Raw genomic sequence first — 26,784 nt, 5'->3', positions numbered from 1 at the left:
CTCATTTAACACTCTTTCATAAAAATTGAAACAAAAAGTCTCTTAATCATCACCCGTCAGTAGTCAACACACGACCCAAACATTTTATGTTGCGTGGTCCTTTCACAGAAGATTTCAATAATTTAATTCCTACATGAAACGGAAGTGGGGTATTCTGCTTCCAAAATGTTCCCCCCTTGATTAGCTGCCTCTAAGTCAAACCACAAGTTTAATTAGTCCTCTGTCCAGCCCCCAGTAAGTGAGTTAGATTGGCTCTAAAAACGCGGAGTGTGGATTATTAAATTTGAATTTCAGAATTACTGCCCTTTGAGCAGCTGTAATCCTCTCCCGGTAATTCTCTTACGAAATATTTCATGTTTTTACTCTAAATATTATCGGCCATAAATGTGCAACAAAAGTGAAAGAATAATGGCAATAACAACATTATTGCAAATGGGTTAAGCGTCACTAGAATGTGGCTTGTTACATGCAAGGAAATGCAAGCTATTTGGCATACAAGTTACACATGTTTCATTCTAGTATCTGACTAGTTTGCTTGGCTCTTGACTAGATTAAAACTAAACATCAACAGCTCCATTTTTGTGGTCAACTGCGTACTGAATAACCTGCATTTTGTGTATTTTAAGAGCTTCAAACACATCGTTTCAAACCCATTTATATTAATATTAAATCATCGAGTGTTCTTTTATAACGCCGTAAATCCCCCTAAGAAATAAAGAAGATGTAGATCAGAAGAGACAGAGCGTCAGCAGGTGAACGAGGTGGACGGAAGACAAGATTTCTTACCATGTCAGGCAGACGGGACGGTAAACAATTCAATTAACTGGTCTTGCTGGCTCGCAGGTGCCAGGCTGACGACGTGACCCGGACCTAGCCGGCTCGGGGACAGACAAGTGGCGAATAGGCTCGAGGCTAGCAGGTAGTGGGCTACCACTCGAGGCTAGCAGGTAGTGGGCTAGTACTCGAGGCTAGCAATTAGTGCAACTCAGGAACCTGTACACCTGTCGATTGACGGTAGAGAGGCGGGACCAAAGAGCCAGAGCTCAACCCCCGCAAGCACAATTAGGTGAGTATACACGTTCATATGACAAAGAATGCTGGGAAGACGGGACACCACGAGCGTAGCTCTCATCCTGTAACTACACTTAGGTAATTACACACACACACACACACCAGGAAGCAACCTGTGACAGCTGTCTAACTCCCAGGTACCTATTCACTGCAAGGTAACAGGGACAAATGGGTGAACGAAACTCTGCCCATTTGTTTTCCGCCATCGCCGGGGATCGAACCGCGGTCCCTAGGATTACGAGTACTGAGTGCTGTCCACTCAGCTAACAGGCGCCCTGGTGTATTCACCTAGTTGTATTCACCTAGTTGTGTTTGCGGGGGGTTGAGCTTTGCTCTTTCGGCCGCCTCTCAACTGTCAATCAACTGTTTACTAACTACTTTTTTTCCCCCACACCACACACACACACCCTAGGAAGCAGCCCGTGACAGCTGACTAACTCCCATGTACCTATATACGGCTAGGTAACAGGGACACTCAGGGTGAAAGAAACTTTGCCTATTTGTTTCTGCCTGCTGCGGAAATCGAACCCGTGCCACAGAATTACGAGAGCTGCGCGCTATCTACCAGGCTACCAGGCCCCCGTGTGTGTGTGTGTGTGTGTGTGTACTCACCCAGTTGTGCTTGCGGGGGTTGAGCTTTAGCTCTTTGGTCCCGCCTCTCAACCGTCAATCAACTGGTGTACAGGTTCCTGAGCCTATTGGGCTCTATCATATCTACACTTGAAACTGTGTATGGAGTCAGCCTCCACCACATCACTCCCTAATGCATTCCATTTGTCAACCACTCTGACACTAAAAAAGTTCTTTCTAATATCTAGAGGTGTGTGTGTGTGTTTGTGTGTGTGTGTGTGTGTGTGTGTGTGTGTGTGTGTGTGTGTGTGTGTGTGTGTGTGTGTGTGTGTGTGTGTGTGTGTGTGTGTGTGTCTCGGCGCCGTTCAGTACTCCACTGTTTGAGGCTAAGATTATACCCCCCAGCGCCGTCCCACTCATCAAAATTTCATGGTGGTAGAGAAGCTTAAAGTGGTCTTAAACACCGGCGGTAAACACCGAGGGCTTTTCTCCTGAAGCCGCGGGAGGAGGCAGAGACCTGCACGCAGCTCTCCTGGTCTCTGCCAAGCCTCTATATAGAGCTCTCTGGTCTAGGGGAATATCTCATGCACTCCACTGGCCCTCTTGGAAGCCTTTACGCTCTTCTGGGGCCAGATTCACGAAGCAGTTACGCAAGTACTTACGAACGTGTAAATCTTTCCTCAACCATTGACGGCTTTGTTTACAATTATTAAACAGTTAATGAGCTCCGAAGCACCAGGGGGCTGTTTATAACAATAACAACAGTTGATTGGGAAGTTTTCATGTTTATAAACTGTTTAATATATGTAAACAAAGCCGTCAGAGATAGAGGAAAGATGAACACGTTCGTAAGTACTTGCGTAACTGCTTCGTGAATTTGGCCCCTGGTCTCCAGGAACACCCCCAAATAGGGACGAGGGACGCCCTCAGACAGCTCCATGATCTAAGGGACGACCTAAGATAGCTCCATGGTCTCAGGGACGCCCTCAAACAGCTCCATGGTCTCAGGGACGCCCTCAGACAGCTCCATGGTCTCAGGGGAGCAGAAGGTGCAGGGAGACGCTGGTGCAGGTGAAGCGAGGTGACAAAAGATGACAGCGGTCGGCGTCGGTACAGGAACCATGACAGGAAGTGAATGGCTGTGTGTGACAGTCACTGACAGAGGTTGACAGTGGGGAGGACAAAACCTAACAGGCAGCGATGACAGAGGGTTGGAGGGGGGGGGGCGAAAGGTGAGGGTGAAGGGACGGGTTTTGTTTGAGTGAGAAGGAAAGGGAATGGGAGGGGAACAGAGGAGGGGGGAGGGGAGGAGAGGAGGAGGGGGAAGGGGTGACAGGTTGACGGGAAACTCAGGCCAGGCGAGAAGTAAAATACTTTGATGTATGTGTTTTTTGGGGGGTTTTATTCTTTTTTGTGTGTCCCCGGTTTTTAGTGGCAGGTTTTGTGTGCACATAGTATACAGGCACAGTGTAAAGTGTACATACATGTGGACAGTACACATGTACAGCCCATGTAAGCATGTGTACACAGTTCTTATACGATACAAAAGTCCACATTACCGTGATGAAGTATTTGCTCACAGATACTAGGAAGTAGTTATGAATCATTAAGACATATGCTAAGGCTGTAACATTACCGTTCTCTCACAGTGGGCTTCGTTCTCGACACACTATCGGGGATCATCCGGATTCGACTTCCGTGCAAGACAGAAATGTCTAGGCACGTGTCCTGCCACCTAATACATCTGTTCACCTAGAATCAAATAGGTACCAGGAAGTATTTAGGCAACTATACTGCAGCGTGGCATCCTGGGGAGGGTCGATATAGTTCGCCCTTGTTAATCGTGTTAAATGGTGCTTACACCCTTACCCGTAGGCCAGAATGTAGACCTATTGTCAAATCCTGTCTGGGCAGCACTCCGGGCGTCCAGACCCTCCCATTGAAATCTATAGAGTTCCGGGTTCATATCCTTGTTTCCTATGTTGGCTGAATAGGTTTAGAGGTCTAAATAGGTCTGGGAATCACCTGAACCCCGGTTCCAGATATCTCATAACCCCAAAATAATTTTCTCATTGATATACCACGCCATTGAGTGATTTTTTTTTGTGAAGAAATCACAAGAGATAAGAGAGGGAATAGTTTACCAGGAACCACTGGAAGAGTTTGAGATTACCAGGGGGGAAGTAAGGAAGCTTTTGCTAGAGTTGGATGTGACAAAGGTTAAAGGCCCAGATGGAATCTCCCCATTGATACTATAAGAAGGAAAAGAAGCACTGTGCCTGCCACTCTTGAGTATAACAAATCAATGGTAACAGGGGAACTGCTAAAAATTTGCAATACTACTAATGTAGACCCGATATACAAGAAGAGGGATAGACAGGAGACATTGAACTACAGGCCAGTGTCCCAAACTTGCATACCATGCAAGTTGATGGGAAAGATTGTGCCAAAAAAGCTAGTGGACCATCTGGCGCGAAAGAACTTTATAACACAGCATCAACATGGGTTCAGGGATAGCAAGTCCTGCTTCACAGGATTAATTGAATTCTACGACTAGGCAAGAAAGAGAGGGGTAGGCAGACTGCATATTTTTGGATTGCCAGAAAGCCTTTGACACAGTACCACACAAGAGGCTAGTGAAAAAGCTGGAGATGCAGGCTGGAGTGAAAGGGAAGGTACTTCATTGGATAAGGGAGTACCTAAGCATCAGAAGACAGCGAGTCACTGTGAGGGGCGAGGTCACAGATTGGCGAGACGTTACAAGTGGAGTCCCGCAGGGGTCAGTCCTTTGACCTATACTGTTTCTGATATATGTAAATGATCTCCCATGGAGTATAGAATGGTTCCTCTCATTGTTTGCTGATGATGCAAAAATTATGAGGAGGATTAAACCAGAGGATGATAGTAGGAGGCTACAAGATGACCTGGGCAGACTGAATGAATGGTCCAACAAATCAATACTATATAAAGTTCAACCCGATTAAATGCAATGTAATGAAACTAGGTGGTGAAAAGAGGAGGCCAGACACAGGATACCGAATGCGAGATGAAGTACTTCATGCAACGGACACAGCGAAAGATGTAAGAGTTGATATCACACCAAACCTGTTTCCTGAAGCCCACATTAAAAGAATTACATCTGCGGCATACGCAAGGCTGGCTATCATCATAACAGCCTTCAGGAACCTGGGTAAGGAATCATTCAGAATCTTGTACACCACATATGTAAGACCAATCCTGGAATTGTATGAACACGTTGTACTGAACGGGGTGGGAATACCTTGAGCTACCTCATCCCTTTGTGTGTATTTTACCTCAATAAACTTATTTCAATTTAAATTTAAATTTCAGTCCTGGAATATGCGGCCCCAGTATGGAGCCCGTACTCTGTCAAGCACAAGATGAAGCTGGAAAAAGTTCAGCGGTATGCCACTAGGCTAGTCCCAGAACTAAGAGGTATGATCTACGAGGAAAGGCTGCGTGATATGCACCTCATGACACTGGAAGGGCGATGAGTAACGGCAGACATGATCACGACCTACAAAATTATCAGATGAATTGACAGGGCAGATAAGGATAAACTTTTTAACATTGGTGGTACACGAACAAGGGGGGACCGGTGGAGATTGAGTACCCACATGAGCCACAGGGACGTTAGAAAGAACTTTTTCAGTGTCAGAGTAGTTAATTAATGGAATGCATTAGGCAATAATGTGGTGGAGGCTGACTCCATACACAGTTTCAAGTGTAGATATGATAGAGCCCAATAGGCTAAAAATAATCTGTACATCAGTTGATTGACATTTGAGAGGCGGGACCAAAGAACCAGAGCTCAACCCCCGCAAGCACAACTAGGTGAGTACAACTACGTAGGTATACACACATTCACACACTATAGTCCCAGATGTATGTATATATATATATATATATATATATATATATATATATATATATATATATATATATATATATATGTATATATATATATATATATATATATATGTATATATATATATATATATATATATATATATATATATATATATATATATATATATATATATATATATATATATATATGTCGTACCTAGTAGCCAGAACGCACTTCTCATCCTACTATGCAAGGCCCGATTTGCCTAATAAGCCAAGTTTTCATGAAATAATTGTTTTTCGACTACCTAACCTACCTAACCTAACCTAACCTACCTTTTTCGGCTACCTAACCTAACCTAACCTATAAAGATAGGTTAGGTTAGGTTAGGTAGGGTTGGTTAGGTTCGGTCATATATCTACGTTAATTTGAACTCCAATAAAAAAAATTGACCTCATACATAATGAAATGGGTAGCTTTATCATTTCATAAGAAAAAAATTAGAGAAAATATATTAATTCAGGAAAACTTGGCTTATTAGGCAAATCGGGCCTTGCATAGTAGGCCAAAAACTGCGTTCTGGCTACTAGGTACGACATATATATATATATATATATATATATATATATATATATATATATATATATATATATATATATATATATAATATATTGCCAACCAGCCTGAATGGTGTTTTATATATATATATATATATATATATATATATATATATATATATATATATATATATATATATATATATAACACCAAATATATACATATAATATATGTATATATTTATTTATGACAGTGTCAGACCACGAAGGAAAGATTAAGATAGGAATTTCCTTAAGTACTTTCGTATTTAATAAGACATCTTCAGAAGGAGTTCCCTTTGATCCTTTGTTTCCTTTGAGAGTGCTGAAGATGTATTATTATGTATGAAAGTACGTTAGGAAATTCCTGTCTTAATCCTTCGTGGTCTGACATTGTCACATTGTTCATCACGTGTTAATTTCTTCGTGATTTACACACACACACACACACACACACACACACACACACACTCACACACACACACACACACACACACACACACACACACATACACACACACACACACACACACACACACACACACACACACACACACACACACACTCACACACACACACACACACACACACACACACACACACACACACACACAATATGTATTTATAGATATAATCAATTTTAGATTGTGGGTATTCACTTACAGGATGGGAGACGCCGGCCAATAAACACGTCTTACACAGCAAAATTAAAATAATTTTTTCTCATGAACTGTTGTGAGGGCGACGTGTCATACCACCTGTTTACCTGTAGTTAAACGGCGAGCTAGTCATTAACTGGAAGGGTTGGAACTATTACCATGAAAAAATAAACTTAACCCCGCGCTTTATTCTTTTACCACTTGGGCTGGACGGTAGAGCAACGGTCTCGCTTCATGCAGGTCAGCGTTCAATCCCCGACCTTCCAAGTGGTTGCTTGAACACCGCATTCCTTTCCCCCGTCCCATCCTAAGTCCTTATCCTGGCCCCTACCTAGTGCTATATAGACGTGATGGATTGGCGCTTTCCGCTGATGGTTGCCTTCCCTCGTAGTAGCCTGGGGATGGTGTGGCAGGTCATGGCTCAGCGGCACACCTGGACGCTCACCCCAGACAACGTCTGCGTCAACATATAACATCCTGCGGAACTTACTGGGTTGTGAAAATATGCTGCGCCAAATTTTCCACGTTTGATATATTAGAGGCGACTTCTGGAAGGTGGAGGGGGAGGGAGGTGTAGATGAGGGGGTTGGGGGTGGAGGGCAGGGTGTGTGGGGGTGGGGGTTGAAGGGGGGGCGGGGGACCATAAAGCAGTCAACACCCACGCGGACGACCATTACTCGTTTACTGTCGTTCTTACAATCAAGCGAGTCGCTGCCGCCAGCGCTCGTTGTGGTGGAGCAAACACCGCACAATGGGGTATTGTTGGGCAGTTTGGCTCCGGCGGCCCTTGTCACGCCTGCTACTGACGGAGTATATCCCCAGAGTATACCCTGCCATTCTCAGAGATCCCCAGAGCATACCCTGACATCCACAGAGCATACCCTGCCGGCCACAGCTGGCACGCAACCCATGACGACGAAAATATTGTTACACGACAATGAATATACTTACCAGAATACACGAGTGTCGAGATTATACTTACACGTCGACGAGAGGAGGTCAGAACACACTGAGGTCAACGAGAGGTTACCTTAAGGTGCTTCCGGCGCTTAGCGTTCCCGCGGCCCGGTCGTCGACCAGGCCGCGAGAAGTTTCAGGGTACGACAGTGAATGATAACCGCCGCCACATTCTCCTATATTGTCCTCACAATCCATTCGACCCAACACTGAAGACAAGACTGAGAAGGTGGATGTGTTGCATTTTCACTTAACCTACAGTTAAATGCAAGAGTTCAACATCCCCATGTTAATAATTCATTGGGTGGTTGGGATTAAAATTGAGTTAATTTATGATTTAGCAAACCCTGAAAAAGTTAACGCCTTTGTAACTTTTGGTAATTTTTATGAATGATAAAAGTTAATATAATTTAAAGTTAAATATAGATAAAACACGAATTAAAGGTGAGAAAGTTCAGCACTCACTGGAATCTTTCTGTGAAGGTAAAATGAGGTCACAAATTGTTTTCTTTCCCCTCAGACTACTATGGGGTCACATTACACCTACAAGATTGTCTCCCCTGCAAGATTGTCCCCCTGCCGGTTTGCTAACTGCAACGTTGTAATAGGCAATATTTCCACCTACAATATTTAGAAAACAAAATATTAACGCTAATTATTCTGGCTCACCAAAGACAAGAAACTCATAACACTTCTAAGATTTCTTGGCACTGAAATTAGGATCTATTGTAGTAAAAAAGTGAACTTTAAAACATGAATGAGCCAAAAGTGTTGACGATAATGCTTCTGTTAATTCCTCTGAAGCCTTTGAAGCTGTTAATTCACTGAGGCTCCAGGGAGAGGAAACAATAGGAACCCCGGGCGAAATGTTTCGAAGACCTATCCTTCGTCTTCTTCAAGATGGGAAGGAAGAAGGCAATGGAGTAGACAATTGAGGGCAATTGAACTCGAAGATTTTTGTCAGTGGTCGAGATAGTTTTATTTCTGCTTCAGTTCTTGGGATTAAGGGAACAAGTTAGTAGCAATTTGGTCTTCGTTATGGGAATGTTGTTCTCTGTTATTTTGAATGTTGATCAAAGTTATAAGGATGTCAACCCTTGTAGTTTAAGGTGTTTGTCTTCGTTACTAGGATTCTGCGATGGGAATTTATATCGATAAGAAAAAATATATTGTGTTAAAGCTGGAGACAAATACTTGGGGGTCTAACTCCACTAAACTTTCACACACGAAGCACATGTCACTGGCCAGTTGAAGTCGTCTCCAGTGCCACACTATATGAAATATCGGCATGTCAAACACACTACCGTTAAACAATTTTAGTAGTTCGTTAAATATTTTTTATGAGAAAGAGGAGGAGTGGTAGAGGGAGGGAGAAGGGTCTAGAGATAGTGGAGATGAAACAAGGGGGGGGGGGGGGGAGAGGCGGGGAGAGACCTGGGCGCAGCCGGGTATTCACTTTAGTAGAGCAACATAAATGCAACTGATGTCACTGTTTTAAAACATATATTTCTACCCCAACATGCTTTATTACAGCAAGGTCTTCATTAACTGAGATGTTGACCTTCGTTACTGGAATGTTGGCCCTTCGTTATTTGGCACGTTGGCATTCGTTATTCGGATTTTGACCTTGTTTTTAAGGGTGTTGGTCTTCGTTACTATGACGCTTCGAAGGAAATAACCGAATGCTGACCAAACGTCATATCTGAAATAATGCAGAGACGACGACGTTTCGGTTCATCCTGGACCATTATCAAGTCCTGGATGGGTCGAAACGTCGCCTGTTTCTAGCTTTTCAGAGGCGTGGAATGGTTATCATATCTGCCGCTGCGTTATTGTGACTTATCATCTGCAAATAGAGAAAAAAAATGTAGCTCATCTCATTGTTATAAAACATAGCACATGCTATGTTCTATAACACAGCATTGTGCTATATGCTGTGATGTCTTGTTCAGCACAAGGAAGAAAGTAAGTTATGACGCTCACAGAATATTCATACCACTAACTGAACACTGTTCTTTAATCCATTCATTGGAGCTCGTCGGTAGAGTGACGTCCTAATCTCTTCACTCCGCCCGCATCTAGCCTACCAAGGACAATATAGTCATTCGTTCACCCTAAAATATCATTTGACTGCGTTCATTGCTATTCCTAAGGTATAACGTTAGATTACGTTCAGTGTTCGGAAGTGGGAGAATAATACATTGATGAATCAATTACTTAGTAACGACTTGGTTAATGGCATGGAGAGTTGTATTGCAATGTCTAATGAGGAATTCAAGCCGTGTGTTCAGAGTATGAATGGGAATGTCGACCCTGATATTGAAGACTTCCTCAATAATTTGTGTACACAAAAATACAAAGATTAATAATGAAAACTTTCCAGCGGCTTTAAAGGGGTAGAGCGGATATTGTTGTGTATTAATGAACGGGGAATCTACTGGGTGTGTACTCACCAATTTGTGCCTGCAGGATCGAGCTCTAGCTCCTGGACCCCGTGTACTCACTTAGTTGTACTCAAATAGTTGTGGTTGCTGGGGTTGAGGTTTGGCTCTTTGGTCTCGCCTCTCAACTGTTAGTCAACTGGTATACAGATTCCTGAGCCTACTGGGCTCTATCATATCTAAATTTGAAACTGTGTATGGAGTCAGCCTCCACCACATCACTGCCTAATACATTCCATTTATTAACTACTCTGACACTGAAAATGTTTTTTCTTACGTCCATGTGGCTCATTTGGGTATTCAGTTTCCACCTGTGTCCCCTTGTTCGTTTGCGAAACTATTTATCTATATCTACCCAGTCGATTTTTTTTAGAATTTTAAAGGCAGTGATCATGTCTCCCCGAGCTCTCCTGTCTTCCAGCGACGTGAAGTGGCCTTGCCTCGTAACTCATGCCTCTTGGTTCTGGGACTACCCTAGTGGCATACCTCTGAACTTTTTCCAGCTTACTGTTGGTTACCCTCACACCCTTGGATCCCCCTCACACTATTGGCTCCCCCTCACACTATTGGCTCCCCTCACACTATTGGCTCCCCTCACACTATTGGCTCCCCTCACACTATTCGCTTCCCTCACACTATTGGCTCCCCTCACACTATTGGCTCCCCTCACACTATTGGCTCCCCTCACACTATTGGCTACCCTCACACTATTGGCTCCCCTCACACTATTGGCTCCCCTCACCGTTCATCTTTCTGCCTTAATGTTATTACTTGCACATTTCTTCTCCTCTTGCCTTTCCTGTTTTCCTTTCAGTGTTGATTATCACCTTCCCGCCTGTGTACGCGTTCCGCGTCACCAATGACTTCTTGTTTGGAATTGTTTTTTGTTTATTGCGTTTGGTTTGTTAGAATTGTATTCTCGTTTGTATTTACATTCCTGATGTTACTTATTTGCTTAGATTTGTTTGTTCTTCTTTTGTTGTATTTTCTCTCACTATTCATGTTATCACACACCCAACACGGTATCTGACTTTAGATCCCACTATGTGATGAATGTGGTGATATGTCAGTGTTGTATGAGGATTTTGACACATGCTGGACCTGTGGCAGAGATTGTGTATGTAATGCAACACTCATGTGATTAGAGAATCATTTATAGAGGCACTTTAATCACTTTCTGTCGCTGAGTGTTCTGTGGCTCAACATATACTGTAGAGCCTCTGTGGCATTGTCTATTTAGCATAGCGAATCAATCACTCGCCACATTGTTGCTGTTGTTTAAGATTCGGTACCTGGAACAAAGTTCCAAGTAGCACGGGCTATGGCGAGCCCATAGTGATATCACTGACCACAGTGTCATGTGGTTTAACAGATCTCTCTATCCCTAACAATGGAGGAGAGATACAAATGTGTATATGTTGGTTAGAATTATATCCGAATCGTCCCATTTGTGGTAAGGGAGGCAAAACCAAACAGTAATATCACCATCATCTTCCCTATCACACCCCACTCCGTACAGTCTCCGTAACTACAACTACTCTCAACAGTCCCACAACTATACCATAACTGCGTAACTGAGAAGTAAGCACAAGTATGTATAAGCAACCTTGCTTCTTCCCCCTTATCTTCTTAGCTAAGTATTGGCCCTGTTTAGTAGCCGCTACTACAAGCCACGATTATTCCACCTATAACAAACCCACTACTATCCTACCTCACCACTATCTCCCTCCCCATAACCATCCATACCCTTATATCACCACCACTACTCCCTCTCTAGACTCCAGGTGGCGCTGGCTGCCTGAAAATTGGCAACACGCTAAAAATCGAGCGATGCTAATGAGATGAACCCGGCTGATGCCGGGTGAATATGTGAGGATCGTGAGCGGGGCGTGAAGGACGTCATCTTCACATCGCCTTTCCTTCATTTTCACGTCATTTTCACCGCGTTCCGCCTGCCTGGGCCGCCTCGCTAACCACCCTTCCCAAACATATTAAAGACACCTTCCCCCTCTAATCCGAACGCGTCTCAAGCTGAGGAAGAGATGCTGAGCTTGCTTGGTAGGGAGGATGGTAAGACATTCTTGGGAGAATGTCACTTTGTCTCTGTCTCTCTCAGCACTCGCGACACACACACACACACACACACAAAGGGAGGCCTGACAGATGAGTAGACAACGCTCTGGTCTCGTAATCCTAGGGGTCCGGGTTCGGTCCCCGGTTATGGCAGAAACAAAATGGGCAGAGTTTCTTTCACTCTGATTCCCCTGTTACCTAACAGTAAATAAGTACCTGACAGACTGCGGTTACAGGCTGCTTCCTGGGTATATGTGTGAGTGTACAAAAAATTATAATTAGTAGTTAGTATCAGTTGAATGACAGTTGAGAGGCGGGCCGAAAGAGCAGAACTCTACCTCCGCAAGCACAACTGGTTGAATACAACTAGGTGAAAACACACACATACCATTCACTTACTCAATATCTTTACTATAAGCATTCGCATAGATTCAGAGAAGGAAAATTTTGGATTGACCGCATGTTGCCACCTGCTCTCGCACAAGACAGCACATATATGACTTATTGCTAATAGTCACTATTTCGCTTATAAATAAGTACATATGTGAAATATTCCAAACCATATTTTTTTCAAGGCACTAACTCTTCCTCTCAGTTTTATTAAACAATAGAGATATATACAAAATTTGACAATATCCTGAGTTACTTTACAATTTATTTAAATATTTTAGTTTTGTTTTATTATTTTTATAAAACTGTAATATAAATACAGGTATAGGTTCAGTACTAATTGTAATATCTTAACATACTAAGAAGGTTAGGTTAGGTTGGTGTTTTGTATTCAGCATTTTAAGGTAAACTCAAATATTCATAATAAATTAGTATATCATATATGCACTTATTCATATGCCAAATATTGAATATAAGCATGTGCGAGAACGGGTTGCATACATATAGCCTACAAGAAAGACCTCGACACTGGTGACATGTGAACACATGAACAATATTGGTTAAATCGATGGAAGAGACGTGAGATAACAACGCGAACCAACGTGCACCGGGCGCCTGACAGCTGGGTGGACAGCGCTCCGGATTCGTAGTCCTGAGGTTCTGGGTTCGATCCCCGGTGGAGGCGGAGATAAATGAGCAAAATGTTTCTTTTTCCCTTATGCCCCTGTTACCTAGCAGTAAATAGGTACCTGGGACTTAAACAGCTGCTACGGGCTGGTGGGTGTGTAACAAAAGGAGGCCGGGTCGAGGACCGGGCCGCGGGGACGATAAACCCCGAAATCATCTCAAGATAACCTCAAGATAACCATGCACAGAAGGCAGCCACAGTAATGGTCATTTACCGGGATTGGGAGAAAGTAACAAGCGGAGTCCCGCAATGACTAGTCTCGGGCAAGTACCGTTCCTGCAATAAGTAAACGAGCGGCCTTGCGTATTGCAGGTCGTAATTAATATTTTATGTTAAGGATTTCAGATTGGCGAGAGTCACGGGGTGAAAAGGACACCAGATTATTACACGCCAAGTTTAAAATCTAAAACGTTGATCAAATATATTGCTACGAGAATTCGTTTCAAGCAAATGCAATGTTATGAGGATGTGAACAGTGTAAAGGAGACCAGAGTAAGCTTTCCACATGACAGACAGGCAACTTATACAATTGTAAAGCAAATCTGGCAAATGAAAGAACTGTCTATTTTGAGGTGAATAACTCACAACACTGAACACCCAATATGCGAGACTCACATTTTATTGAGATATGAACTTGGACTCTCTCTCTCTCTCTCTCTCTCTCTCTCTCTCTCTCTCTCTCTCTCTCTCTCTCTCTCTCTCTCTCTCTCTCTCTCTCTCTCTCTTTCTCTCTCTCTCTCTCTCTCTCTCTCTCTCTCTCTCTCTCTCTCTCTCTCTCTCTCTCTCTCTCTCTCTCTCTCTCTCTCTCTCTCTCTCTTTCTCTCTCTCTCTCTCTCTCTCTCTCTCTCTCTCTCTCTCTCTGTCTCTGTCTGTCTCTGTCTCTCTCTCTCTCTCTCTCTCCCCCCAAGTGTATTCTAAAAACTAACAATGCCTGAAACTTGACACAATTGATCCCGGAATTGAGGGACCAGAGATACGAGAGGCAGCAACAATAATAAAATTACACATTTGAACAGAAAACGAGAGAAGGCATCATGATTACTATATTAGAGATATTTACTAATGTTGACAGTATAGACAAGCTCAGACGAGAGGGTATAACACGAGATACCAAGTTGAAACATAAAGTTCAGATGAGATAGAGTATAGCATGAAACTGCTATACTCTGTTCTGTTCATAAAGGAAGGCGGATTACATTACTATTTAGAGGTACAGTGGCGTCTAGACCGATTGTTCAAAATTGCTTGGGTCTGGCCGCCGGAACGCAATCCACAAAAAAAGGTGAATACATACACGGACCAAACAGACTGTTTGGTGTGCGTGTGTGTGTGTCCTCGTCTCCCCCTGGCGTTTAGTCCGACCGTCACTGCGTTAAATTTTAGCTTCCGCGCAGTAACTCAAGTTTCCTTTGATAGTATTATTTTATATTTTCTCGAAAAATGAAAAACAAAAAACTTACTCCCCGGTTCTGGTGAGCAGTGTAGGGTTGTGTGTGCAATGGAGGCTTCTTGCACTTTTGGTTTGTATTTAAAAAAAAGGGAAATGCCTGAGGGGACTATGTAAATGGCGATGGGGAATGGATATGTAGCTCTGGCAATAGGGAATGGGTATGAACTACTGGCGATAGGGAATGGATATGTAGCTCTGGATATAAGGAATAGGTATGTGCTACTGGCGATGGAAAATGGCTGTAATACGTCACTGAGATATACACCAGGACAATCCTGCCACAAGCAGACTTTTTCACATTCATATAAACGTTAATACCAAACGAAGATAATTCTTCACAGAGTGAACGTCTTGAGTGCATAATATCCTTCCCTTTAAGACGCACATTAGGACAGTAGAATGAAGGATCCATCATTCAACTTTACTCTGATGAAGGCGAATTAAGCCGAAAACGCGTTAAGCATTCTTTATTTTTCACATGAGGTTTTTCCGTATATATATATATATATATATATATATATATATATATATATATATATATATATATATATATATATGTATATATATATATATGTATATATATATATGTATATATATATATGTATATATATATATATATATATAAATATATATATATATATATATATATATATATATATATATATATATATATATATATATATATATATATATATATTTATATATATATATATATATATATATATATATATATATATATATTTATATATCACAAAGAACTCTTTGACCCGGCCAGGATTCGAACCCATGCCGTCCAGGATCACCCCTAAACGTACACAGTACCGTGACCACCGCACCAATGATCATTGGTACGGTGTGTATATATATATATATATGTAGCTCTGGATATAAGGAATGGATATATATATATATATTTATACTCGTTTTTCTAAAATCATTATCCTTTACTTTGATAAGGAAATAGTAAAGTCATATCTCGGAACTTTAAGCATTAATATTGTTGCTAAAGTTGTATGATATTTTCTTTGATGCTGGCGGACATGCTATTGCATTTGGCAGAATATATTTTTTATTGGATGAAGTTGTAAATGAATGCAATTATTGAAAATTGAATTCATTTTGTTAATAGGCAGAGGGAAATTCGATTTTCCTGTGTATGTGTGTGTGTGTATTCACATAGTTGTATTCACCAAATTGTGCTTGCTGGTGTTGATCTCTGCTCTTTCGGCCTGCCTCTCAACTGTCAATCAACTGTTACTAACTACTATTTTTTTTCGCCCACACACAAACCCCAGGAAACAGCCAGTGACAGCTAACTAACTCCCAGGTACCTATTTACTGCTAGGTAACAGGTAAATCAGGGTGAAAGAAACTCTGCCCATCGTTTCTCGCAGGCGCCGTGAATCGAACCCTGGCCACAGGATCACGTGTCCAGTGTGTATCTGTGTGTATGTGTATGTACTCACCTAGTAATCAACTGATACTAACTACTATTACTCTTTTTTCTGCTTGCTTGCGGAGGTTGAGCTCTAGCTATTTTGGCCCGCCTCTCAACTGTTAACCAACTAATGTACAGGTTCCTGAGCCTACTGGGCTCTATGATATCTACATTTGAAATTGTCTATGGAGTCAGCCTCCAACACATCACTTCCTAATGCATTCCATTTGTCTACTACTCTGACTCTGAAAAAATCTTTCTAACGTCTGTATGGCTCATTTAGGCATTCAATTTCCACCTGTGTCCCCTAGTGCGTATGCCCCTTGTGTTAAATAGTCTGTCTTCATCTACGCTATTAATTCCTCTGAGAATCTTGTATGTGGTGATCATGTCCCCTCTAAATCTTCTGTCTCCCAGTGACGTGAGGTTTAATTCCCGTAGTCTCTCCTCGTAGCTCATACCCCTCAGTTCGAGTACTAGTCTGGTAGTCTTATGCTTGACTAGATATGGACTCCATGCTGGAGCCGCATACTCCAGGATTGGTCTGACATATGTTGTATACAAATTTCTGAATGATTTCTTACACAAGTTTCTAAAGGCTGTTCTTATGTTAGCCAACCTGGCATATGCCGCAGATGTTATTCTCTGGGTTCAGTTCCTGAACCGATTATGTGCCTCTGTAATCCTTTATACCACCACACACGGGATGGGTATGGGGTGCATAATAAGGAAATAAATTGAATTGTTATCCTCTTGATTTGGGCTTCAGGGGGCAGGTCTGCCGTCATATCAATCGCCAAGTCAATCTCTTTCTCTGACTCTTGAAGAATTTCATCTCACAAATGATACCTTGTATCTGGTCTGCTTCCTATACCTATCTTCATTACATTACATTTGCTTGGGTTAAACTCTAACAACCATTTCTTCGATCATTCCTGCAGCTTATCCAGGTCTTCTTGAAGCCTCAAACTGTCCTCCTCTGTCTTAATCCGTCTCATAATTTTGGCGTCGTCAGCAAACATTGAGAAGAATGAGTCTATGCCCTCTGGGAGATCATTTACGTATATAAGAAACAGGATAGGTTCGAGAGCTCTGTGGGACTCCATTGGTGACTTCACGCCAATCTGAAGTCTCACTCCTCACTGTAACTCTCTGCTTCCTATTGCTTAGGTACGCCCTTATCCACTTGAGCACCCTATCAGTTATTCCTGCCTGTTTCTCCAGCTTATGCATCAGCCTGTGTGTGTGTGTGTGTGTGTGTGTGTGTGTGTGTGTGTGAGTGTGTGTGTGTGTGTGTGTGTGTGTGTGTGTGTTTACTATTCGTGCCTGCATGATCGAGCAGTTAACTCCTGTACACACTTAGTTGTACTAACCTAGTTGTGCTTGCGGGGGCTGAGCTCTGGCTCTTTGTCCCGCCTCTCAACTGTCAATCAACTGATGTTTATGATCCTGTGTTTGTGCGCGCGTGTGTGTATGTTTTATCCTTCATACATATACGATTCCTGATAGAACACCACAATGTTATTGTTCATACATACGATCCCTGGCCGCACACTTGATTAAGAGGTCGAAAATTTGCCAAAACCTGCCATAACATGCAATGAAGTCCAGAATGAAAAAAATATATTTGTTTTATTTAGAGTCGTGAATTAGATATTGTTTATAGAATTCGCTTATATTGGCGTGCTGAAGATCTTTACTTGATATGATTTAATTTGTTTGATAATAAAATAACAAATATCCAATCATTTTAAGATTCAATTTTGACACAATTTTTATATTCTTTCGCGAATGAAAACATTGGTAATAACTATTCGTTATTAATCAGGATGTATATTACGGAAGGCAAGCGCCGGTGAGCAAAATTAATGTAAGATAAGCTTTTATGTTGTGATAATGTAGAAGTTTAGAACTGGTAATAAGGCTCAACATTATATGAAATAATACTATTTAATATATTAAAATTTTGATGTTTGTTATTATTATCGTTGTTATCATGTTTCCTGTTTAAATTAATGCAATTTAATCTCACGTTTAGACCACTGAATCCATAAACGTTCGTCTGTCATCTAATTTAATACCTTCGTGACCCAGATAAGGGAACACCAGATAAGAGTTCCGGAATGGAGAGATTAGAGAATAAAATAGAAGAATTCTACAACATCTAGGCGAGACGAAGAGTTAAACAAAGCAGCAGCAGTAAGAAACTGGTACAGTATTTAAGGCAGTGGACCAATTAACCCAAACATACGCTCAGTCACAAAAGGAGAATTTTACCGGTGAATAAGCAGATAATCACACTAATGGGCATTTACACACAAAATTTAAAGTATGTGAAAAATGTTAGAAAATTTTACAGGAATCATTTGTAAACGAGTCACATTCAGTGTAAATGGAGCAACGGAACCTTCCCAACGAATGACTGAGGGAATGTAGAAGAGACGACTCAAGTGGCGAGGAGTAAGATGGAGTCGCTAGATAGGATCTAGTATTATATATAAAATTTAAATTGTCATCAGAGAGGCGTTCAGAATGCTACATATTTCCAGCCAACGTTGGATAGACCTTAAGCAACAGTGGTATGGAGTCCACACGTGAAGAATCATGAAATGAAGACGTAGAAGTACATATATACAACTACACTTGCCCCATACCTGAGAGAACTGACCTACAGTAAAAGGCTGAATGACCTCAAACTCACATTGGACGAAAGGGCAATCACAGGGAATATGATAACGTAAGAAACATTAAGGGGTGGATAAAAGAGGCAACGTTCAGAATGAGAAACAGGAGGACAAGAGAGGAAAAGGTAGAAGCTGGAGAGACACACAAACCAGAGAGACGTACGGAAAAAATTCCTTTGTCTGGGTCACAAGTAAATAAAATCGGATTAGAAGAGGCTATCATTGAAGCAAGTTCCATAGTCAGCATTAAAGCGAATTACGACGATGAACAATGGGAATGAAAGTCATCGTATTAACTGACCTGGCTCATTTAGGCAGCTATTGTTCGAGCCGGTAATCGCAACTAGGCGAGGTAAGGTCAGGATAAAGCACGAAGCCATCCTTAGGTGACTTCACAGGGACCAAAGGGATCAGGGACCAAAGGGACCAGGGACCAAAGGGACCAGGGACCAAAGGGACCGGGGACCAAAGGGACCGGGGACCAAAGAGCCAGAGCTCAACCCCAGCAAGCACAATTACGTGACTACACACAGACTTTCCGAACATAAAGATGGAAAGGGCCAGTTCCTCCATGACTCTTGTGTCCGTTTATCGAACCCTTGAAGACAACAACTATCCATTGGACTGTAAGAGTAACTTCTTGAGAAAAAGTTGGAATTTGTTCAATCAACGACGTCTTGTGTATTTCACCTCTGGGATGGGGGGAAGGGCATTGGGTGGGAGGGGGATGGCTAATGGAAGGATTGAGGATGAAGGTGGTGGAGGCTGGCTGATGGATGTAAAACTGATGAGAGTGGAGGGGTGGATAAAAGGGAAGGATGATGGTGGGAAATTGGAGAAAACAGGTGATTGACTTGCAGGTTATTGTCATCAATGGTGTTGTCTCCCCAGCGTCGACCCGTGTGAGTACCAGCCTGGCTAAAGAGCTGTTCAGGTCGTAAGGGAGATGATTCTGATGATAACGTCAGTAGTATGGGTGGATAGTGACGAGGGTGCCAGTAGTAATGGTGAAAGTGGCGATAGTAATGGTGAGGGCGAGGATAGTGAGTAATGGTGTTGATATGAGTGGATAAGTTAACATAATCTGTATTTAGTTCTAGACCTAGTTACTAATTCATATCTCTAATTTGTACTGAATTTGTTCTCCAATCTTTTTAGTGAAATGAATATATTGATTTAATATTTTTGTATGTTTACAAATTGTTCTCAAGGGGCGGGTTCATTGATCAGCGTCGCGCATACAGTGTATATACCGTACTGTTTTAAATACCGGTATAAAACAGGTTCTTCACTAGAAAGAAACTGGCTTGATGAATCCTTTCTCTTCAGCTCTGATGCATCTGGGACTTTCTTAATTATCTCGTAATCTGATTGTCTAATAAGCTTCTTAGATTTTACCAGATCTTAAGTTTACCACATCTTTATGTTTTATATTAATTTATGTTGTAACCATCTGCTGTATGACAGCAGCGTTAGCCACATGGAGGAGTTTAGGTGGACATCAATAAAACTGTCTCGTATAGGCCAATAGGGTTAATAATACAGTTCCCTTTATTCTCATGTTCTGATGTAACATGTGGAGTACAATACGTTTATTTACGGTATTGCTTTGGTGAGAGCAGCCCCTCAGGTGGTATTCCAGGGGCTGCGTCTCCCCTGCAGCAGACTGTATTTCCTCTACAGCAGACTGTATTTCCTCTACAGCAGACTGTATTTCCTCTACAGCAGACTGTATTTCCTCTACAGCAGACTGTATTTCCCCTGCAGCAGACTGTATTTCCTCTACAGCAGACTGTATTTCCTCTACAGCAGACTGTATTTCCTCTACAGCAGACTGTATTTCCTCTACAGCAGACTGTATTTCCTCTACAGCAGACTGTATTTCCTCTACAGCAGACTGTATTTCCTCTACAGAAGACTGTATCTTCACTACTCAGCTCTTGTGTTCATTCACACTCTCCAGGGCCACTAACATCCCTCGCCAATGCTTGCTGTTATATATTCCCTTGGTCACTTATTGAGGTTGTCAGCTGTGGCTCCGTTGAACACGCCTACACCTTCATAGAAACATGTTAATAAGCAAATGCCTAGTACTCGCCTAGTTGTGCTTGCTGGGTTTAAGTTTCGGCTCTATGGTCCCGCCTCTCACGTGTCAACCAACTGGTGTACAATTTCCATCGTCAATTGGACTCTATCATATCTTCCTTTGAAACTGTGTATGGAGTTTTCCTCCACCACATCACTAACTAAAGCATTCCATTTGTTATGATAATGAACAAATTATTTATAATGTCTGTGTGGTTCATCTGAGTACGAAGTTCCCTCTGTGTCCCCCTTGTTCGTGCACCACCCGTGATAAATAATTGGTCTTTATCTCCTCTGTCAATTTCTTTGAAAATTTTGTAGGTGGTAATCATGTCTCTCTTAACTCTTCTTTCAATGTCATGAGGGTTAACCCCGGTAGTCTTTCCTCGTAACTCATGCCTCTCAGCTCGGGTACTTGTCTGGTGGCATACCTCTGAACTTTTTCTAGCTTCATTTTGTGTTTGATTTGATACGGAATCCAACGATGAAAGTGCATACTTTAGGTTTGATATAGCATATGAGATATTCAAGACTCTGAATGACTCCATGCAATAGTTTCTAAAGATATTAACGGTTGTCAGCCTCTCATATGCCGTTGATGATATTCTTTAGATATGGACTTCATGGAACAGGTCCAACGTGATATCAACCCCAGATCTTTCTCTCTTCCTGATTCCTGATAGATTTCATCTCCCAATTGGTACCTGGTATTCGGCCTCCTGCTCCCGACACCTATTTTCATTACTTTACACTTATTTGAGTTAAACTCTAATAGCCATTTGTTATACTATTCCTTCAGTTTATCCAGGTCATCTTGGTGTCTTTTGCTGTGTTTGGAGTGATTTTCATTCGCGATACCGTCAGAATCCGTTACTGTAAATTGTTCAAAATGGGTGTTCATATTTACATAACATCATGTAAAATATATTTTACTCAATTTGTGCCAAATACGTGTTTGATTTTGACTGACATACACCTGTTTAGTTTAGCCTTCGTTATCATGACTTGCATAAGTCAAGATTAACGTTTATAATTCTAAAATCTGGGTTATGTTCATGGAAGCTACCTTCAACATGGCATCAACCACAACTTGACAGCATAGTGAACAGTGTGATGAAGCCACTAGCATTCTTGACATCTCCCCCCTTTTGAGAAACATTACCTTGGGCTGAATTCATAATTCACGTTACTAGTCCCATTTCTTATTGGTGGAAAGTTGAGAAATTGTATATATAATTTATTATGTATCAGTACGACGCAAGCAAACATCATATGAGAGTTCTCGTCTTTAGAGTTGAGCTCAGAGGAGCTCAATTGGACTCGAAAGGTCAGAGAGTTGACTGCGTCAGAAAATGTTCTTCTCAATCTCAGGAGCGTTACCTGGTGCCGCTCTAAACTCTAAATTGAGCACTACCTTTTGCTAAAAAAAAAAATATTGCTTATCTCGGTAATTGAACCAGCTATTAGCCACAGCAATAAATAATTATGAAATGTTGCGTATGATTATATATATATATATATATATATATATATATATATATATATATATATATATATATATATATATATATATATATATATATATTGTGTTTTGACAAGTAAAACACTTGCTTGTTGTGAAGCACATATCAATTGTCATTCTAGAGCAGGTGTAGTGAAAACACAGGTTTTGGGAACAGTGTGTACATGAACACTGTCGTCGGTAGGAGTCACTTGGTAATCATAATGACTTATTATTGCCTCTCACTTATCCCCTTTCTTCCTTTCTCTCTCGCAGCTTTATTACCCATTTCCCTCTTCCCCATCTGAACCCCATGTCTCGCCCCCTTCTTACCCTTCTCCCGCTCCTCCTCCTCCTCCTGTTTAAAAAATCCAAATTCCAGAACCTGGCTCTCTCAGTGAGCAATGTTAGTGTTGACAAAGAGGTGAAACACTCTTAGAAAGTTTTTCAATTTGCATCCCTCCTTCTACAAGTTTTTATCCTGCCCAGTCCCGCTGGACGCTGCCTTGTTGTACTGAGAGGTTCGTCACCAGACTTGCCACTCAACTGAAAGAACATACTTTAGCATACTCTAGTCAACATACTTTAGCCACGTTATTGTGACTCATCGCCTGCAACTGAAAGAAGATATATATAAGGGAATACTAAAAATACTTAACCACACGTTGCTGAAAAAAAAGAGAGAAGAGCGAGAGGAGACATGATCACGTTGTACAAGATCTTCAATATCATCGATAGATGAGATTACGATCAGGGATCAGGACGAGAGAGCTAAGTTAAACTTAGTACTCACATGAACCATGAGTAACGAGTCAACGAGGGAGGTAGTTGAGTCAGACTCAAAGCACGGAGTAAAAAGGAGATATGACAAGCCAGTTGAGGAGCTGGAGCTCAACTCCCGCCTGCCCAGTTGGACAAGAGAGGTAAGCATCATGTATCACACGTAATTTTATGCTTTGGATTAAAAACACAATTATTCATTTTCATTTGTGTTCGGTTTGTCTGCGGGACACATTTACCTGTTTTTCCTCTATTGACTCTTTAACTCCTAACCTTTTCTTTAATTGTCTAAAGTTCACTAGGCATGTCATTGAGGTTCCTAGTGAAGGTCCAAGCAGCAGGTATTATCATCAGCTCATCTGAAGCCAGCCTCTAGAGACTTACTTTTTTCGTAAGATTAATACTTGTATCCAGTAGGAATAAACTAGCTTAACGCTAAGTAATAATTATATAACGAACAGGATGAGCCCGTAGCCAACTGTGTGCCAGAACCATTGCGTGATCAAATGACCTGGGGCCAGATTCACGAAGCAGTTACGTAAGTACTTACGAACGTGTACATCTTTCTTCAATCTTTGACGGCTTTGGTTACAATAATTAAACAGTTTACAAGCATGAAAACTTCCGAATCAACTATTGTTATTGTTATAAACAGCTTCCTGGTGCTTTGGAGCTCATAAACTGTTTAATATTTGTAAACAAAGCCGCCAAAGATTGAGAAAAGATGTACAGGCTCGTAAGTGTTTGCGTAAGTGCTTTCGTGAATCTGGCCCCTGATCTCCAGTGTGCCAACATGTTGAGCGAACATGTTCCAGATGCGAGTCAGCGTAGGAATGAATAATCGCTCATATAGTTATGTTACTGAGAAAGGCATTACCATCATGAGGCCATTGATGCCTGAGAGCCTTGTGTTTCGGTTACCGACTACTGGTTGTCCACTAAGTAGAGCCAGGTGCGGAACTTTAAGAACGTTGGCCTTGTACTTAACTGTAAGACCACTAACATCTCGACGGTGTTGGAGGTTCTGATGTTTAAACTGGCCTACCTAGACTTGGTCAAGACTAGAAGTAAGTTTTCTTACCCGGTTCTTGCACCTCTCTCTCTCTCTCTCTCTCTCTCTCTCTCTCTCTCTCTCTCTCTCTCTCTCTCTCTCTCTCTCTCTCTCTCTCTCTCTCTCTCTCTCTCTCTCTCTCTCTCTCTCCCCCCCCTCTCCTTTCCTCCTCAGGGGACTCCTATGGCTTCCGCTCTTTAGACTTGCCCTTAATTGGTATTCGTCGAGGGTTAATGCGGGTCTCTAGGGGCGTCTAGTAATGCCTTTATGAAGGTCGGTGTCAAAGAAGCTCCTGCAGGCGGAAATCTTCACCAAATACTCCAGCAATTTAGCCAGCCCCGAAATATTCGAACTCTAAATTGAAATCCGTGTCTGTACAAGAGGATTGGAGTCGGCGTTTACCGTTTGGGATTAAGTCCGAGTGACCGAAGTGTAAAGGCGTCAGCGTCGACGAAGGGGAAAGGCGTCGACGTCGACGTGGGGAAAAGGCGTCGACGTGGAGGAAAGGCGTCGGGAAAAGGCGTCGGCGTTGCTACAGTAGAGTAACTAAGTGCTTATACAGTAAGTTACTCATATATACTTATATATGAGTAACTTATATACTATTTACTCATATATAAGTATATATACTTATATATGAGTAAATATATTCACAGGCTGATGAACGTTACTGGTTTACCGTTAAGATTTTTTCGTTTTTATAGAGAGAAGAAGGGAGGTGGTTTGCGTTAAATCCCTATATAAATATTTAGTTAATAGTTGAAATTGAATAATGTCATCATTCTTGTCCTCCTGTGTGACACTGAAGTTTAACAAATTTGAAGGATTTCTATATGTGAAAATTCCAGTCTGGCACGTCATAAGCAAGCTACTTGAACCCACATATGTTAAGCATCCATTATTTTTACAAGTGTAAGTAACAGTCTGAGTAGTGTTGCATTGTTTAAGCTTCGTGGTATTTATCCTGTGATCCTCGGTAGATAAGACTTTAATGATAAATGTTTCAAGATTTAGTTTCTAGTTTATGGCCACGACCAGTAAATACAGATCACCGATGCAAAGCTTTGTTTCTGCACCGCTCTAATCCCGCCCGTAACAACGCACTTGCAGCCCCTCCTCATAACAAAGGCAGAAATCTATTTCGTGCAACCCGTTTAGTCTATGCAGTAACTGGCTCTTCAGGTTATCAATGAAATTCAATTTACACATGACTCGCAGCTGATTACGTTCGAATATTTATATTTTGCTTCGAAAACTGTTTCATCAGTTCCTGTGTTCGAAACGAGCCTTCCAAAATTATTCACTCATTTACAGTATTTACAAATAATTGAAACGGAATTAAAGTGAACATTTAAGGTATATGCAACTAGAAGTGGGGGTTCATTTCTTAGGTACATATATTCCTCGTTACACAGATGTCTTGTTATTAACGCAATTAGAAATATATCCAAGAAGCCTTCATGCCCTATTTCGCACTAATATACGTTACATTCTTTTTATTTAAGATCACACAAAATATATCACAAATTTTTTTTCGAAAAACTTTAGGCGTTTTTTTTTTAACTGAAAGTTTTATTTCTGGCAGCTGGTTGTCCTCAGTGTTCAGTTAGTCAAATACAGACTAATTAAAGTCTTCTCACAACAGTATTCTTACAGCTTGGGCAGCACGATAAGCTGTTTGATTCGACCCAAACGTCGAATCAAACATAAATCTTTCCCAGAGCCGCATTATCATATCATTTGATAAACAAAAAATCCTCTATTATATTACACTGATAAAAATTCTCACTTCGTGTGTTTGTAGGTTGTTTGTAGGTTTCCAGGGGTTTGTAGGTTTGTAGGTTGTGATAAAGTCTTCCCTTACTCTTCTGTCTTCCAGTGTCGTAAGGTGCATTCCACGCAGCCTTTCCTCGTAACTCATACCTCTTAGTTCGGGGACTAGTCTAGTGCCATACCTTTGGACTTTTTCTAGCCTAATCTTGTGCTTGACAAGGTACGGGCTCCATGTTGGGGCCGCATACTCCAGAATTGGTCTTACATATGTGGTGTACAAGATTCTGAATGAATCCTTACACAGGTTCCTGAACGCTGTTCTGATGTTAGCCAGCCTCACATATGCCGCAGACGTTATTCTTTTTATGTGGGCTTCAGGAGACATGTTTGGTGTGATATCAACTCCTAGATCTTTCTCTGTCTGTTTCATTACGTACTTCATCTCCTATTCTGTATCCTGTGTCTGGCCTCCTGTTTCCACTGCCTAGTTTCATTACTTTGCATTTACTCGGGCTGAACTTCAACAGCCATTTGTTGGACCATTCACTCAGTCTGTCTAGGTCATCTTGTAGCCTACTACTATCATCCTCTGTTTCAATCCTCCTCATATTTTTTGCATCATCAGCAAGCATTGAAAGAAATGTTTCTATACCCTCTGGGAGATCATTTACATATATCAGAAACAGTCTAGGTCCAAGGACTGACC

At 41.6% G+C, this 26,784-nt stretch overlaps 1 protein-coding gene across 1 annotated transcript in view; it reads right to left on the bottom strand.

The window, feature by feature from the left end:
* LOC138367752 (uncharacterized) overlaps nucleotides 1-23,082 on the bottom strand; it is a 33,779-nt gene extending 10,697 nt beyond the window's left edge. Inside the window, exons 1-3 of the mRNA XM_069329703.1 lie at nucleotides 23,059-23,082; nucleotides 20,489-20,806; nucleotides 20,142-20,271 (exon numbers count right to left, since the gene is read on the bottom strand). Of these exons, the coding sequence (XP_069185804.1) occupies nucleotides 20,142-20,271; nucleotides 20,489-20,806; nucleotides 23,059-23,082 (472 nt within the window). The remainder of the gene's footprint in view (nucleotides 1-20,141; nucleotides 20,272-20,488; nucleotides 20,807-23,058) is intronic.
* Nucleotides 23,083-26,784: the final 3,702 nt, after the last annotated feature.

This window comes from Procambarus clarkii, chromosome 23 (genome assembly GCF_040958095.1).
Source record: "Procambarus clarkii isolate CNS0578487 chromosome 23, FALCON_Pclarkii_2.0, whole genome shotgun sequence".
NCBI lineage: Eukaryota > Metazoa > Arthropoda > Malacostraca > Decapoda > Cambaridae > Procambarus > Procambarus clarkii.
Note: the sequence above shows the minus strand (reverse complement) of the source record. Positions and strands in the feature narration are given on the sequence as shown.